The sequence below is a fragment of the Metarhizium brunneum genome, chromosome 6 (genome assembly GCF_013426205.1).
Source record: "Metarhizium brunneum chromosome 6, complete sequence".
NCBI classification, from domain to species: domain Eukaryota; kingdom Fungi; phylum Ascomycota; class Sordariomycetes; order Hypocreales; family Clavicipitaceae; genus Metarhizium; species Metarhizium brunneum.
The window spans coordinates 3,872,516-3,889,739 of record NC_089427.1 but is presented as its reverse complement, the minus strand read 5'-3'; the positions used below and the strand labels follow the sequence as shown (position 1 = coordinate 3,889,739).

General features: G+C 49.4%; 4 protein-coding genes across 4 annotated transcripts; 2 read left to right on the top strand and 2 right to left on the bottom strand.

Moving 5' to 3' along the window:
• Positions 1-2,350: 2,350 nt before the first annotated feature.
• Positions 2,351-3,514, top strand: QDOI_1 (Quercetin 2,3-dioxygenase; the record flags this gene model as incomplete). Its single annotated transcript, XM_014686002.1, has 1 exon — positions 2,351-3,514. One exon carries the CDS (start codon positions 2,351-2,353, stop codon positions 3,512-3,514), a length of 1,164 nt encoding a protein of 387 aa, XP_014541488.1.
• A 2,347-nt stretch (positions 3,515-5,861) lies between these two features.
• Positions 5,862-7,094, bottom strand: psd1 (Phosphatidylserine decarboxylase proenzyme 1; the record flags this gene model as incomplete). Its single annotated transcript, XM_014686001.1, has 1 exon — positions 5,862-7,094. The coding sequence occupies one exon, from the start codon at positions 7,092-7,094 to the stop codon at positions 5,862-5,864; it is 1,233 nt and encodes a 410-aa protein (XP_014541487.1).
• Positions 7,095-9,631: 2,537 nt separating this feature from the next.
• G6M90_00g104970 (uncharacterized protein) lies at positions 9,632-10,165 on the bottom strand (the record flags this gene model as incomplete). Its single annotated transcript, XM_066131662.1, has 4 exons — positions 9,632-9,737; positions 9,793-9,840; positions 9,901-9,998; positions 10,049-10,165. 4 exons carry the CDS (start codon positions 10,163-10,165, stop codon positions 9,632-9,634), a joined length of 369 nt encoding a protein of 122 aa, XP_065987737.1.
• Positions 10,166-14,560: 4,395 nt separating this feature from the next.
• On the top strand, positions 14,561-15,925 carry G6M90_00g104960 (uncharacterized protein; the record flags this gene model as incomplete). Its single annotated transcript, XM_014686000.1, has 1 exon — positions 14,561-15,925. One exon carries the CDS (start codon positions 14,561-14,563, stop codon positions 15,923-15,925), a length of 1,365 nt encoding a protein of 454 aa, XP_014541486.1.
• Between the last annotated feature and the right edge of the window lie 1,299 nt (positions 15,926-17,224).

Here is a 17,224-nt window from a genome sequence, read left to right as displayed (position 1 = left end):
GATTGACCTAGTATACCTCGAAACATGTATACAGACAATATGGTATTCAACGATTTCATGTGTCATTTTATGCTTGTGCGAAATGATTCGACGATCTGCAATGGTTGGGCCACGGCATGATTTGGCTACTCTTCACTATGTATTATCTCGGACAGACGGCTCTGCTTATTGCGGGGCAATTTTGTGTCGGGAAAGCTTTAATATCACTTAATTCGATCGTAGCCCATGACCATACCTGAGAGATGTGAACAAGGAAAAGTCAAGTATTTTTCGTGTTTAGGACAGAGCAAGTGTCTCGCGAAATGACACACGTAGCAGCTGTGGCGAGGACAGGGAATGTGTCCATGTGCACAGTGTAAAGCACAAGTAGGCAAGATGCTGCGTGCCTCGTAGGTTGTTGTACCCGCGTAGATGCGTTGTGAAGCGAACCAGTTGACATTTTGATGTGGAGGAGCACATGAATAGTGGCATGGTTCAAATGATGCAAATATATGATGAGCCGGCCCTCCAACTAACGACAATCTAACGGAGAAACGTCGTACGTCATGATAAATCATCTATATTACCTTGGCGGAGTACCGAGAAGCTGTTCAATGGAACACGACGGGTCCTCCTTGCCGTGAATTGGAGTGCCTTCTTTTTGTGACTCTTCTGCAGAGTGAATAAACTTGGAGACTCTTTCAACAGTCTAAACGTGGCACAAAACATCTCTCCTAGTCTCCGAGCTGTAAGCGATGGCCTTTGCTTTCTGGTTGAGCCGTATAAGTCATTATGTCCTAGGGATGTCTTCTTATCGACCAAGGTAGCTGACGCATGGATTGGGGCTTTTATGCCTATTTGAATGAGGTAGGAGATTGTGATGGGTGAGCTGGGTCGACACTGATCGGCCTTGGAGCACATTGGTTGTCACGCCACTCGGGTCATTTCCTCTACAATTCATTATCGTCAAGAATCGAGTACGGGATATCTCAGGTTCTTTCTTTTTTTCACCTCGACCAGAAAAATACTTGGTAAGCAGACCCCATCTTTCACGCCAGCATCAGATGAAACAACGCCATCATTTGCCATGAGTCGAGGGACGGGCTAATGTCCTACAGGGTTATTGAACTAAGCTGGCCTTCTGATTGCATTTATCAAGAAAAATGGGGACACGAGATGCCTTGCATCTGTGCCAACAAGCAGTAGATGATCCAAGACGGTGAGCAACAGAGGAACCCGAGCTATTTCCCTTCGGAGTATGGTCGGGGTAGTATTTTGCATTGTCTCACCATCTTGTGGACGCTGGTCGAAGCTTGAACCGTCCTATTGAACCATTCTAATTCGGGAGTTTTTTAAGAGGCAAGGCCCCAGATGTTCGTAATTTCCGGCGTCCCAAGGGTTCCTTGTAAGTTCAGCTTCTAGAAGGGATAGACCTTTCAGTCGCAATCACTTGGAACAATAACAAACGGCCATTTCTCTTGTGGTCTTTAGTCACTAGGAGTAAATAGCATGAAAAACAGGATACGATTCCTCTCGACAAACCTCTGTCCTCGCGGCTAGCGCGATATGACAGGTGACGATATCCTCAACCACTTCGCACAAAAGCCAGTCGGAGCCGTGCCTGTTCACACCTTGTCGCTTCCAACTCAATGCTGACATGCTCAGCTCGATGGCCCCTTCATTCACCAGCTTCCGAGTCAAAACGCATTTCTAAGCAGGCGGGAACGGGGCCAAGTTGACAGGCTCTGAGCCCACTGGCTAGTCATGACATGGAGTCAAGCATCAATCCAAGCAGGCCGCCCGCCAAAAACCAGACGTCAAGCTCAACAGCCTCCTCAGTGAATCCCAGCACAAAACGGCCCCGTCCCAGTCGCCGTGGGTGAGGCAGCAGACACGGGCCAGGTCGTGAACAAGCCGCTTGGTCGGCCATCATACGAGCCAAGGTCCTCCTGCGTCCTCACAGCTTGCAGGGAGACGCAAGCGATTCATGTACAACATGCTACCCGTCTTGGCAGGTAGAAATTGCAGTGACGCGCGTGTGGGTTGCATTGACAATGCTGAGAGCAGGGCCCTGGCTAGACCAGATGGAACCGCTGGGGAGTTATGCTTCATGCGGCGTCTATCGCCTGTTGTTGAGAGCGTGTCCAATCAACGGGGGCCGTGGCCTAGACGAAGCCGAAGCGCTGGTGCTTCTCGGCCGGGATGGGATGGGATGTCCGATCTGTGGGTACTGGTCTTGATGCCATCGCGACATCAATCTATCGTATATATTGCCCGGGAATCCCGCGGCTCTGGCTGGGAATCGTCACTGGCCATCCATCCTTTGCCGTCCACTCCTTTCTGCCATTGACTACTTGCCTCATTCGCCACCATGGGATTTACACAGGCTCTCGTTTTCGCGCTGGCCGCCGCCACCATTGAAGGCGCCTGCGCACCGGGTGCAGGAGGAGCAGCCGCCTCGCCTCAGAACATGGTCGTGAGCCAGGCCCCCGACTTTGTGCGCCCCTACGTGCTCCCCAAATACAGGGGACGCTCCATCATGCTCTCCCAGGCCGAGGTGTTGCGCTTCGCCATCACCACCAACTCCAGCGGCGGCGCCTTCTCCATGATCCAGCACAACGGCCAGTTCAACAACAACGTCTCGGCGCGCTACCACGACCACCACAACGTCCACGAACACCTCTACTGCGCCAGGGGCCGCGTCCAGTTCTGGGCCCAGAAGAACACATCCGAGGGGGAGCAAGAGGCGCGACAGGCCACCCCGGGCGACTACGCCAGTCTGCCGACCGGCACCATCCACACGTTCCAGCTCGTCGATCCCGATGCGCAGCTAACCCACGTCTTCCACCCCGCGGGCTTCGAGCACCTGTTCGACGTCTTCTACGGCGAGGGCAAGTACAGCTCGAGCGTCTCGGCGCCCTACCTCGCCACCGCCTTCGACGAGTCGCCGTTTGCCGGCACACTCTCGCCCGAGGCCATCGCCAGCCTCAACTCGCTGGACCTGTACCTGCACGACAACTTCGTGCCGCGTCGCGACTTCGTCAACGGCACCGCCGGCGACAGCCGCCTCAACTGGCACAACGGCCCCAACGAGCTGCCGAGCAAGTACGGCGAGCCCTACGCCATCGCCAAGGACTACGGCCCCAAGTTCCTCAACGCGGAGAACGGATACAAGATTGTCCAGCCGTTTGCCGACAAGAATACCGAAAAGGACTTCACCATGGGCACGGTCATTCTGTCGCCCAAGCTTGATAACGAGACGGTAACCACGACCACTCTGCCGCACCACTTTGCCCTGCAGATGGAAGACGGCCATCTTATTCTGGCTGTTGACGGATACGAGTCCGTTGCCTTGCTCCACGGCGACGTCGCGTTCATCCCTGCCGGAACCCGATTCTCCTACCATGCCGACGTCCCTTATACCAAGTTCATGTACATGAATAATGGCACCCAGGGCTTGGATCACCAGCTGATGCAGAAGGCTGTGCCTTGGGGCTGGCCTACGTATCCCCACTACGCTGGTTACAAGGCGTAAATGAAGCTTCGTCCGGTGGCTATCGTCACAAGATGGCTAGGGGATTGAATGGAGAGCGAGTTGGTGTTTTGGGGTGGCCTTGAGCTTGTTTCTTTTTTTGTGCCTTGCGTGGCGTTGGCTGAAGGAGTGCTGGATGGGCCTACTAAAGCAGGACAAGAAAAGTTCAAAGTGTATAGTAGATAAAAGCAACTTGAGTAAGCGGTGTAGTTTAGCTTTACATTGCATGTGTACATAGAAGCATGGGGATTTGCCAAATTAACCTGTTCCAGGTGCTTCGTGACTGCTACCCCGTGGTTCAGACGCCATCTGTGAACCCTTGCGACCGATCTGCTTCCTTGTCCATTTGCTTGTGGCCCGATCGTGCGTGCGTGCGACCCTACCCGGCCGATTACGACGCTGCGGACAGAAATAAAGACGATAGGCTACACAACCTTCTTACCAACTTGACGGGCTTTCCGGCTACATATGTATGCTTATTTCCAAAGAAGCGCTACTGGAGGAACATGCTACGCCTCCCATGTATGGGCGAGAGGCCCTGCTGGCGGCTTCATTCCACGTGCTGGCAGTTGTTTCAAGTCAGCACATGTACTGACATGAACTCTGGGGTGCGCATGAATCTAATTGAATAAAGCCCACAGGCACAACCGCTATTAGAGTCATACTTGTAATGCGAATCATCTCACCTACTCTCGAGACTCAACAGCCTTTGTTTCGATTGGCAGAGCCCGCAGATGCTTCGCAAACCCGCCATCGCGTCCACTTACACCCCTACATACATACATACGTAATGACCAACATTGAACGTCAGCTAGCTTTGGCAACGAGTGGAGTCAAGACATTTGCCAAGGTCGACCGCTCAAAATGCCCGAGTTCGTACGTTGCGGATCCATCATTTATCAGCCTATATTGCAATAGGAAGGAACTATGAGCCTCCACGGGGCTCGCTTGCTCGCAGCGTCGTCAGTCGGCATCATATTTGGCGCCTGGTATTCGAGTCTGGTGGATCGATGTGGGCAGTGCCAGCCAACATGTCCACATGGCATCGATGCCATTGCGGGCCGTGGGCTAGGTTTTCCAGATGCCGAAACATGCCACATGACGACGCCCTTGGGGCAGCAGTTGGCGACTCTTGTGTAATTTTTTTCATCGACCTGTCATCAACGACATGCGACCGGTAGGCGAATGGGCTGCCTCTGCTTCAGCCATGTTGTCCACTGTTTCATCTCCACCGTTGTTGTTTTGACTCGTGTCGACTATGTAGTTGCCAAGCAGGCTGGCTACTTACTCGGTCTGATCTCTGCGCCTCCCAGCTCGCACGGCTACGCCTCCCCCTTAATAGCCAAACATTTGAAGGGTGCTTACTCGCAACTTCCCCACTGCGAGTTTCTATTCAATGCCCCCCCGCCCCCGGGTTGGTCAATCGGTTCAATTTTCATCTCAAGCCTGGCGCACCAAGCTCTCACGAGTAGTCGCTGGCAGTTATATCCAGAAACATATCCGAAAAGTATGTGACGCGGGCGCATCGTCACTAGAAACGAGGTTGATGCGGCACCGCTGCGACCGCCACAGTCGATACCATAGAATAGTTGTCACGGTTGGTGGGGAGGTAACGGTTAATTATTGGAGCCCGTTGATGGTGTAGTGAATACGCAGTGAAAGATGAAGAGTATTAAAATGTATTTCTGCCTTGATTGTCTTTTGCCAAGTCGGCGCCATGGCACTGTGCACATGAGAAACTTTACACTCCAGATATATGTCTTCTCAGCAAGCAAGCCGCCCATGCGGGAAGAATTGCAGAAAATAACAGGCTTTATATTATAAATCATCTTATGTAGATCAGTCAGAGTGCAGAACTCGAATTTCTCCCTCTCAACTGAAACGGACATCACAAAAGCGAGCTCATCTTTTTGTACGAGGCTACGTATAGGGTAGGACATGAGTTTGGAGATGATGTCGAGAACATCCATGGGCACGGTTACTACGAGCAAAACAGCTTAGACCCTCGGGGGAGGAAATTGGAAGAACTTATAGATCTGTTCTTTAAACATTGCTCAAGCTGATCAGTTGGCAAATTCTCTATTGACAACACCTCCTTCACTAGTCTGCTGCCATCTTGGGGTGTGGTCTCTCTGTCTTTGGTTGGTTGATCCTTGCCTTGTACCGTCACATATCGCTCGTGATTTGACAAAAGCAGCATTGTGTGCGTAGTCTGAATGAGCGACCTGGTCTTGACACATGCGCAATTTTAACCTTGAAAAGAAATCAAAGCAAGGGAAACAAGAATAGCGAAAGAGTAAGCAACGACAACTAGAAAGCACCGAAAGCGTCGCCAGCACTTCCATAATCATCAAATCTTGTTGACAAGAGCTGCGCCTTGCAAGTACAAAACATCCTTTTTAGGGCTCTCATTACCTCTCTCACTGCTAAAGTGAACCTTGCCAGGCTCAAACATGAGAATATAGTCGGAACCGCCGTATGAGACCATGCCCAGCTCATCTCCCTTTTTAACTTGTGTGTTCGGCTTGCCCGTGTCATCCCACTGGACCGAGGAGATTTGTGCCATGCCAACGGCAAAAAGTGCCACATGGCCAATATCGATATCCTTTGAGCCTGTAGTATCAATCAACCACAGCCCACGCACCTGATTCCACTGATAACCAGGATGATTCTGCGCGTCAATCTGCCTCTTGCCGTCGCGGTCTTTATATGGCATTGGTTCCATTCGTCGAGGAGGAAGCAGCAGCTTTCCAGTCTCCGAATCTGCCGTCACTTCAAGATAGACATCTCCCGGGATCTTTTCGCGGTGCTTGACCGTCCCGCTGACTGGAGCATGGACGCGATGGTAGTTATTCGGCAGAAGAAACGAATGCATAAATATGCCATTATGAAACTTGTTTACCAAGTCAGCAGGGATATCCTTTAGCAGCTGCTGGATTGGCCACTTTAATCCCTTGAGTTCCACTACTCCGTCCGAAGTAATAGGCCAGAAACCATCAAACTTGGCATCGCACGGACTGGCGACGGTGTTGTTCGGGGCAACAGGCCTGTATACCGGATTCACCTTTCGAGTAAAGAAGGCATTGTAGGAATTCCAGCCCCCTGTCGGCTTCTCGTATTGATAGACGGTGTATTCCGGGTTCTCGCTGAAAGACGAGACAATGTCAGCAGACGCTGCCGTGTCCATCCATGTTCCCAGCGTGCGGGCGTATTTCTGAAGCCACAGAGACAACTCTGTATGTTGGCCGATATATTTTGGTTCTATGGGCGTTTGCTTCTCTATAATGCCCTTTTGATGAAAGACAAAGTAGAATAGCGAGAGCACCCAGAGCGGCTCATCTCTGGCAGACGTGGTATACGGCACCCATCTTAAGTAGCGATCGCAAAAGTCGAGAAAATAGTTTATGGTTTCATCATTGGTGGCTCCCTTTTTGATATGGGCTTTTTCAAGGTCAACTGGAGCCGCGGCAATGGCACGCTCAATTCCGGAGGCAAAGTCGTTTTCCCATTTTTTTGCCTTTATCATATCAAGAAGTTCCTGGACAAGCTTCTCGTGACCAGACGTAGGTGCGTTGTGAGACATGGCGACGTTGGTGGCAACAAGACCTTCACCTTTGTCCTTTGAATTGTAGGTATAATTAAAATGACAACACAGCTTGGTTTTGCTTCAAAGTTCTTGTTTCCTGGCCGGACGGGATCTTTATAGTAGACAGACGGGCAAAGATGACACAGTGATGCAAGACCTCTATGTAAAGGCTCACAAATAGTTTCAATATCAAGTAATAATTGTCTTTGGGTTCCTAAAGGTCCTTGGGGGCTCAATCTGGAGCCTGACAGGTGTCTCGTATATATCATGATGACAATAAGTGTGTGTAACCTGACCTGGATGACACTGAGGCATTTAGGTTATTGCTGTTGGGCCTCCATGCCTAGCTCCCTAACTCTTGATGTTCCGTGATAATGCATCCTTGGTACATGTGCAGCCGGTCTCGGAGGGAGACGTTACTTTCATGTAACATGCAGTAACTAGAACTTTATCACGACTCTGATTCACGAGCCCCGCACGCAGATGCGTCAACACTTGGCCTTTCAAGTCTAAAATACAAAATTTATGTTTTTTTACCTGAGGGTTACGTTTATATATAACTCTCACTTAACGTGCCGTACTCCAAAACAATAAATTTTAGTAAAATATTTTCAAAAAAACAAAAAGACATCTATGGACAATAGCCTGTCAGGAGGTTATAACCCAACCCCTCAATGGCTTCGTGCGTTGCAGACTGCATGAGCCCAGAGGCTGCCAACTTGGCCGATTGGCGACAACACTCCTCTGTAGATGTAACTAAAACTAATGATGGTGCATGAGATGAGACATCGGTGACATTAAAACGCTCACGAGACCCAACACATTATAAATCCAGAGGGTAAACACTGCGGGAGACCCTGTTTACGTTGTGTCTGGCGGTGAATATGTTGAGCTGGCATAGTCATATGTCACGGTTGAGGTTGGATTCGGTGAATCGCGAAACTACCAGGGGGATGCGGGAATGAGCCATAGCCAGTGATATTCTGGCACGGGACACCAGACTTCCCGTGGCATGTGGCATCTGTTTCCATAATCGTAAGTGAATGTAATGCAACTATCACACGACGGCCTGTCCTTGCCCGTAGCAAACTGCCATTGGACAGTGAGCGTTTGTGGCTTACTCTCAGAATCAGCAAGCCACCCTGCGGCCCGCGGATCAGGTCACGGCCAAATAAACCAGTAGAACAGACTTGCGTATTGTGATATCACGCGCTAAAGTGATATTTATATTTATATTCACAGAATAAAATTAAGTGTGCTAGAATATCCCTTTAGCACCTGTGATATCACTTTAGCTCTCTGGCACCTTCGATATTATGAACCGATTTTTCCATAGCATTAGTCGTAATTTATTTCCAAGTCATCGTCACTGCCACTATCAAGACCGGTATTAGTATTGCGCCTACCCTGCCGCCATCAAGCGTGTTCTAGATATGCCTGTCACGCAGCCAGCGACCAATACATTTAACCTTCTTAAGATTATTTTAAGCTATTCTTTTGGGCGCTTGTTGACCGCCAGAAAAAGAAAAATTCTGGGGCGGACGTCACGTGCATATCACTTTAGCAATTGTGATATCACACTTGGCCGAAAAAAAGTGTGATATATATTCACCATGATATTATATTCCTTTAGCACATGTGGTATCACTTTAGCATATCACAATACGCAAGTCTGCAGTAGAACCAGTAGGTGTGCTAGTTTTGCTTGTCCCTTATTGTCCGTCCTCGCTCTATTCAGCTTTTGCATAGACAAGCCTGCGGGGGAGACTTTAAATAATACTGGATAGATAGGCGAGGAGTCGTATTGTCTTTATATCTCAGAACTAGGGGGAAAGGGGGTTATATTGGCGTAACATGGATAACAGTGGCTCGATCTTGTCCTTAAGAAATGACCATGTACTGCTTTGTCTACGAGATGCTCGTTTTACCTTAAGAGTAAACTTTGTTCATGTCTTCTTTTAGCTAGTCTAAAGGAACATAAAGTGCTATAAAAATGTTAAAAGATTGTACTATTTAAGCAGAGTAAACACGCTCGTGCATATTCTTTGTAAAAATATTATTTGTAGTAGTAAGCCTACTGGAGACACTACTTCATGTCGCTCACACGCCTCAAAGGGACATCCGCTCTTATCCCCTGTAGCCGCGGAAGGCTGCGTGTTAATTCATACACTAATACACGTCCTCCCTCACACTGCGCCTTCGGCAAAGAGAGAACTGGCTCAGGTTGCCCTGGCGTTCAAGTCCTAGGGGTATTGGGAGATGAGTTCAGCGGGACAGAGGGATTACACGTAGAAATCACACAGATTCACTTTCACTTCTTAAGCGCATGACATGATGTATGTTGCATTATCACAAGTCAAGAGAAGCATACCCTGACTCAAAAACAAAGCCTCTGCATTTGCATGACAGTACAGGGAAAACCCCAAAGATATGTACTTGCAGGGGAGAAAAACCTGTACCAAAGCGTCTCAGGAAATCCGCCACTCCCTTGGCTTCCCTGCGAGAATTACATCCCATCATCCTCTGCATTTCAATTAATCTTTGTTTGAGCACCTGATAGAGCTGAATCTGGCAAAAGGTGGAATATTGTGGCATTGGGTATGCTGGACACGGGCAAGCTGAGTCTGGCACTTGTTATCCCTATGCCATGTTAGTCTTCGTCGCACAAATACCGAGCGCGAAGCAAGGGACCTACCGATACAGCGTGCAGTGTCGTGAGTTGACTCGAATAGACCTGTAAGGGCTGTATTCACCCTGTTAGTAAAATAGAATAAAAAGGGGCAACGATGGTTTCCATGCTTACAAAGGAGGCGGCGCACTAGGAGAGAGCTGGACACACTCCTCATTTCGCAAAACCCTGATGTCTGGCTGATGGCAATTCTCTTTATGAGAGAGCTCAGCCTGCATTATGTGAGACCAAGGTTATTTTGTACAGGGGTAAGACGACCTACTGGTGGCCCGATGAGGAATTGATCGTCGTATTGACCGTCGTCGTATTCAGCGCCGTCGTAATTAATGACGGCGCCCAGAGCGGCAGTTGCAAGGACGAGCAAGTTTGCGAAGAGCATTTTAGTTAATTAGATAGTTTGAGATCTTTAAGGTATTTTAAGATAGACGAGTGGAAGTTGCAGAAAGACGGTGAAGAATAGTACAAGGAGATTAAACAGATATTTATATTTAACTAGTCTCCTACTTACAAGCGCGTACTTTGTTAAGGATAATCTCCAAGTTGTAGTATGAGTGAAATATGTTGGAATTTAAAATAAGCCATTAAAGTAACTACTACAAACTTAGAAGTTTCTACTATAACTCAAAAACTAGTTTTAAAGTTGAACTGTAAACTATAAAACTAAAGTGCTCGAGATATTCCCAAGTATACAGGCTAAAATCGTCACGTAGAATAGTTCTGGACACTGTTTTCATATACGTAGAAGTAGTCAAAAAACGAGATACAAAAGGCTAGAACCATCTCATCCTACAAGTAAATACTGTGTAACTGCGTAGTGGATCGAAAAAAGCCACTATAAATTTAATTTTACAAGCATGCTAAAATGCGTCTCAATTACGACGCCTCTTCAATTAGAATAAACTCTATAGCATTAAACTTTGCATTTTCTTACTCCACACTATAATAACAAAAGCTTATATTCTTTGTCTTGAATTTTATATACGTCAAGTATATTAAACTCAGTATACAAAAAGAAACATATTTTTTGGCTTGTACGGTAACAGGCTAAGCCCGATATTGCTCCAGTCGGCTTACACTTTCGCCTTTAGCTCCGGGCTGTCGGCCGCGACACACCGATAAGGGAAGTTACTCAGTCATCGAGCTCAGCAGCTCAAGAGCTTTCCCTCCCCTCTTTGGCGTTAGCGATCCTCGTTGTAGTCGCCGAGCTAGTTTTCAATATACTCAGCTAGGACCGTTACATGCGCCTGCCGATAGCCTTTCCACATACGTTGAATAGATGGTCCCGAACAGTCTCAAGGATTCTATTAGCTCCGCCGCTGCGGAAATTGAATTTAACCAGCATGTAACGGCTAGGGCTCCCGGATGAACCTAACGGGGTTTATGTGAGCAGAGACGAGACACTGGCGGTCGATCTGAGCAGTTGAATGTTACGTTGGTCATAGGTCATGGGAGTGTAACCAAGGAATTACTATACGCTTGAAGTTTACGCGATGCCTGGATAAACTAGTGTTGCATCGTTGTGGGTAGTTCACCTGCACTGCTCGTCAACACCTCATATCATCCATAGCGCTCCGACTATTAACTAGAGCCGGCCCAGCCTGCGACTGGTGAGTAACACATCACTTGTGTAAAACTCCGAGATTCCTTCCCGATGGCCCGGCCGAGATCCTACGTCAATTTGTCCGGCGAACTCGTTATTGAAGAGGGACGGTTCGTTGTAAGAAGGGTGACATTGACATTGTGAGTCGGCCGGTATACATCTGACTGGAACGGAGGGCGATGAACCAAAAGTTAACCATGGACGCCACAACCGCCGAGGCAGGATGCTGGACGTCCATCACTTTGACGTCACTGTCTGTTTCAGACACGGAATTGAACGGGATCGGTATGACATCATCTAACGCCCACGGGCTACCAAGAAAGGAACAGGCTTTCGCAGTTTGCGCCATGTCGGTGTAAAGTTCCAGAAAGCTGATAGGATTGAAGGTGTGGAAACACGTGAAGTGAGCCGGGCTATGGCTTCGGCGGCTGTTACAAGTTAAATGCAGTGAATTTGTGAATACTAAAGTTTTACGTAACACCAGACGTTCAAGAACAGCATGCATCTCTCGAGTACTACCAAAGCCAGGTGTTATAATAATGCATTTAATCTAGCCTTATCAAATATCTGACTCTGATGCCGGCGTGACGTTTTATTTTTATCGTCCTGATCCTAATCTCAGAGAAAGCAAGATATTCGGAATTCTCGCATATAGGTCCGCATGTCTGAACAGCCAAGGTATGAGGCATCCTTCTCACAATTAGAGGCTGCGAGGTGCGTTTTAATATCGTATAAGTCTAATAAATACTCAACCACTTCGAAAACTTCCTCTATATATTTCTTATTAATTGATATACTATATTAGTATATAATGCTTTGTAAGAGTATGTAAAATCTCGACAAAGTAATTCCCTCTCCAGCCCTTTATTAATCCCACTACTTACTGACTGCCGCATCCTAGACATGCGACCCTTTGCAATAGGTGCATAATATAGCTGGTTTTCCTAATTTGCCTATATTATTGCTTCTAGGAAACCATTTATCATACAGGTGAATAAACTTCTACTGCTGCCAGTTATAGACCTCGAGAAAATTTCCTGGTTTGTCAATGTCTTATACGGAGGTGCAATTTAAAAGTCCTGCCTGTTACACAATCCAACGGGTGTTACACAGAGCTCTTGTTTTCTGTTACACGGAAGAGGCCTAACGGTTCGCGAAGCCCAATAAAGGGGCTTCACCGACAAAGGGCCTATTGGTTACACAGATTAAACACGTGCCCAGGTAAGAGCCTTAAGCACATGTATTTTTATCTTATATAAATAATAGTTATTATTTCCTTTTATCCTCTTAAAAAACCAAGGACCTTTGACAATCTTTGATATTATCTTTGTATTTAAACCTTTTAACGTTCCGAGCCCTATTAAGCCCTCGTCGCATTTTCTCAAAGTGGCATTCCGAAGGCAATCGTTACACCAAATTACACTACAAAAATGATGCCTAACCCCTCTTTCGAACCTCGCTCCCCAAAACCTTCGATTGTAAAGCCCTCTCTGCAACCCGATTTCGAAGTCCTCTGCGGCCTGACTTGTAGCTCTTTGAAGCCTGTTTTTCAACCCTTCAAAATGACACAGAGCATCACTGCTCAAAACGGCGCAACTGATGATTTGTGTTATTTTGAAGGGTTGAAAAACAGGCTGCACAGGGCTACAAGACCGGGCTACAATGAGCTTCAAAATCAAGCTGTCAGAAGTAGCTGAACGATGTTCTTCTTGTACTGCTTGTCTGTTCGACTAGGCATGAGCTGCGGCATACCAGCTCACGACTATATTTACCAACCCTTGAGTACAAGAAGCATTCACACGCTCTCTGCTAAATTTGACTTGGAATATCACCTGGGCATACATGTTTAGTCTTTGGCTAGTCGAGCTGGGTACCCTTGGAGTCCGCCCGCTAGATTAAAGACTTCCCAACCGTGCAATCACGCTCAACATATCAACGAATAAGTACAACATCTTGTCGACTCTGACGTGCTACAGGGAAAGTTGAACGGCATCTTAGGCCAGTCCCACAATTTTATTCGCCCCTACTAAGCGTCTCGACTCACACGTCCTAAACGGAAATAACCTCGCTATTAACAAGGTCGCGACGGCAAAGTCAGACCGAGGTGAGGGACCAGATGGCTGATTGATGGCTCTACAGACGAAACCGTCGCACGAGGAGCCGTCTTGAAATAGGCGGTCGGATCCGCCTTGATGGACAAACCTCTACCCCGGAGACGCTTTGGTATTGGTTTGAAACCCGGGGACCAGGGTGACGTGGCCATCCAAGCCCCTACCTCAATCTTGGTACGGGTTGAACCGATGGCGCCAGTGGCCTGTGACAAGCTCTCAAGATGAGATCAAGGGCATAGCCAGACACTAGGGACTGGCCGGAGCGAGTACAACCACGTTGTTCGCTAGCCGGATTCTGTAAGTTCTGGATGGGTCTTGTGGCTCTGCTTGCACATGCGTTGGAGAAACGTGGCCAGTCATTGTCAAACTTGACTCGCTATACGAGGAGCCGAAACGTGGCGCAACAAGATGGAAACCATGTGCTAATCCTGGACACCAGAAAGGAGATGTAGGATTCAAAGCAGAATTGCATTGGGTGTACTTTTTCTGTAAGAAGTCTTTGCATATAGGTGGCGTGTATGCAGTACTACTATCCATGACTTTATCATGCCTACTCCCGTCATGTTGTGAACCAGCTTTTTACATCAGAAACATGTTTAAAACCTGGCATCGATTATAGTTTAACGCCTGGTCGTTGTTTTTGCAGCTATGCTCCACAAACATTCCCCAAGGCCTCCCTTGGCCATCCAACACCGACATGTTGCCTTGCAGGGCAACCCTGTGTCTCACCACAGATGTTGATTGATCTTCATGTCTTGCTTTTGGGTGGTGGCGCATTGCCCCTGATTCCCCAATCCCCCCCGATCCCCCCGACCCCTTGATCCATTGATCCCTTTGCTTCTTTCCATCCTCCCAGCACCGGGCGGTTGGAGCTACATTTCTATGGCTGGCCCAGAAACGATTGGTATTGCGATTTCAAACCAAAGAGTTTCCACCTCTTGCGTATGCACATCCATCTCTTGTGCGAGTAGTCGAAATCTTGACCTCCAAGTCAGTATTCCCATCAGGCTGGCAAAGCAACCACGCTCTTTAGACAACATCGCGAGAACTCGCGACTCTCACCATGGTCGCCATACAAGGCCGCCGGTATATAATCCCGGGCCTCATCCTTGCCGCCCTCGCTGTTGTCCTTCTCTCCACGGATCGATCCCACGTCGTGATTCGCGAACAAGTCAACAAATTCAAGCAATACCAACAAGGCAAAAAAGATCCCGCCAAAGAAGCCAAGCCGCCCGGTCCAAAATACCTACCCGCGCCCGAATACGTCCCCCCTCCCGTGGTCGACCCCTTCGTATCCCTCGCGACATCGCCGCCGCCCTCTATTCCCAGGTGGAACGTCCCCGAGAAGAATCTACACAAAAAGTACCAACTCCCCTATGCGCCGCCGCTATTCATCGGCTTCACGCGCGGGTGGCCGCTCCTCGTTCAAGCCGTCGTGTCCTACATCACGGCAGGCTGGCCCGCATCGCAAATCTACGTGATTGAAAACACGGGCACGCAGTGGGCAAACCCCCGGGGCCGGCTCTCGCTCCAGAACCCCTTCTACCTCGACTACAACGGCTTGAAGAACCTAGGCGTCAACATCATCCAGACGCCCGTGCTTTTGAATTTTGCCCAACTGCAAAATTATTACATGCATCTTTCGCAGGAGCGCGAGTGGCCGTACTACTTCTGGTCGCACATGGACGTGATTGTCTCCTCGCACGAAGGCGGCCACAACGGGCTGCCGAAAGCAGGCGAGCACGGCTACAGAAGCCTATACGAGAGCTGCCTCGCCGAGCTCAACACCACCCTGCACTCGGGGGAGCGCTGGGGAACGCGGTTCTTCGCCTACGACCACCTCACGCTCGTCAACCGCGCGGCGTACGAGGAGGTCGGCGGGTGGGACACGTATATCCCGTACTACATCACCGACTGCGACATGCACCAGCGCCTGCTGATGCACAACTGGACCCTGGACGCGAGGGACGTCGGCGTCATCAGCGACGTCAACACCGTTCTGAAAGATTTGCGCGCGCTCTACCGCGAGCCCGACGCCGAGCTGGACTATCGGGATCCGAATCCTCCGGAGAAGACGGCCCCGGCGGCAGAGCAGGACGGGAAGGGCTCGGGGGGCGGGGAGCCCGTTGGCGAAGGGGGGGACCCCGAGCACGTCGAGTACTGGCGCAGGCTGCAGGGGGTGGTGGACAGGATGGTGGAATATAAAAAGGGCGACCGGGGGCGAAACACGTGGCAGTCGTCGCAGAAGGGCGGCGAGGGCGAGCCGTTTTATTATTCTTCGCGCGGGGTGCAGAGGGCGTTTGATATGCTGACGGCCGTTGGGGGGCAGATATATGAGGAAAAATGGGGGCACAAGGACTGCGCGTTGATCGAGGGGGGCAGGCTGAAGCTAGAAGACCAGTGGCGGGTGGCCCATGATTGGGATTAGGATTTCTCTCGATGAGGTTTTCGAGAGACACCAGACTGTATATGCAAGGGGGTGATGGTGTGCAGTACACGGAAACGCTTGGTTGCCGCCAACCTGGCAAAATGCTCGTGCGAGACGGGGTTGTGTCATCCGGACACATTTCGCATTGACGGTACAGAACCGAATTCTGCAGCGATGAATGGGAAAAGTCCTCTGTGAATCGGGCAACGAGGGGCTTGATTCCCGGAGTGGAGGACAGGTCATATATATCGAGGACTTTTGGAACAGCACCACACTCAAGCGGAAGGGGAGACTCGCGAAACAGCTATAACTTGCCATCCCATGATTCCAACTCTCTACGTCGACGGCTCTTTTCAATAATCAGCTAAGCATTGTACACCTTGAGAACACGACCAAGAGAGCCCGAGTCGCGTCTTCTGCATACTGCTCCTCCGCGTCCAAGTTGCAGCCGTCTTTTCAAGAACTACAAGGAAACATGGTTTCCAAATGGCTTACTCTGTCGCACTGGACTCAGAGAGCTGCGCCGAGAGTCTCCCAGTGGTTAAAGGGTTGGGACGACATGCTACTGCCCGGTGTCTGGGGCACATTGACCCCCTTCAAACTCGTCGGGCCTGTACGGCAGTCCAGTACATTAACATGTCAAGTGTAGAATCGTGAGACTAAAAGCATTAAATAGATAATTCATCCAGATACCCAGCGACCAGAGCCACAGTGAATTCCCATCTCTATTTTCTCGGCCGATGCATCTTTTGTTTCACATGAATGGTGCCAAAGCCGTCTATGATGGAATATCTTGCAATGAATGGCCCCCAATTATTCAACATGGAAATGCATGAGGAGACACTAAAGTTTGGCAACATTTTGATCGATGTATTATGATAGTATAAGATGCCGAAGCATGATATGCAATGCTAACGCCCAGCAATGACCATTGTCATGTCAGTCGCCATCGGAAGTCGTCTCGTCCGAGGACATCTCAATGACCATGTCCCACCGACGTCTTTCGCACCGAAGCAGCAGCCAATCTCGCGGGCGCCTTTGACGAAAAGGTCCAGTCTGCACCGCGGATTTGTTACAGGCCTCGAAACTCCATCCGGCAGCATGGCATGCTTGCACGGCGCTGGCGGAAATCCAACAATGAGAATCAATGCAAGGCAGTCAGCGCCCTCGGGAATCCCCCCAAGCTCCCCCACGGAGAAACAGCATGCCAAGCAGCGCCATATGCCGATCGGCTGCATCTCTCCGCTTCCGAAACCCCTCTCCCGTCGCGGCCGACGCCGCATTACAAATGACCCGGCG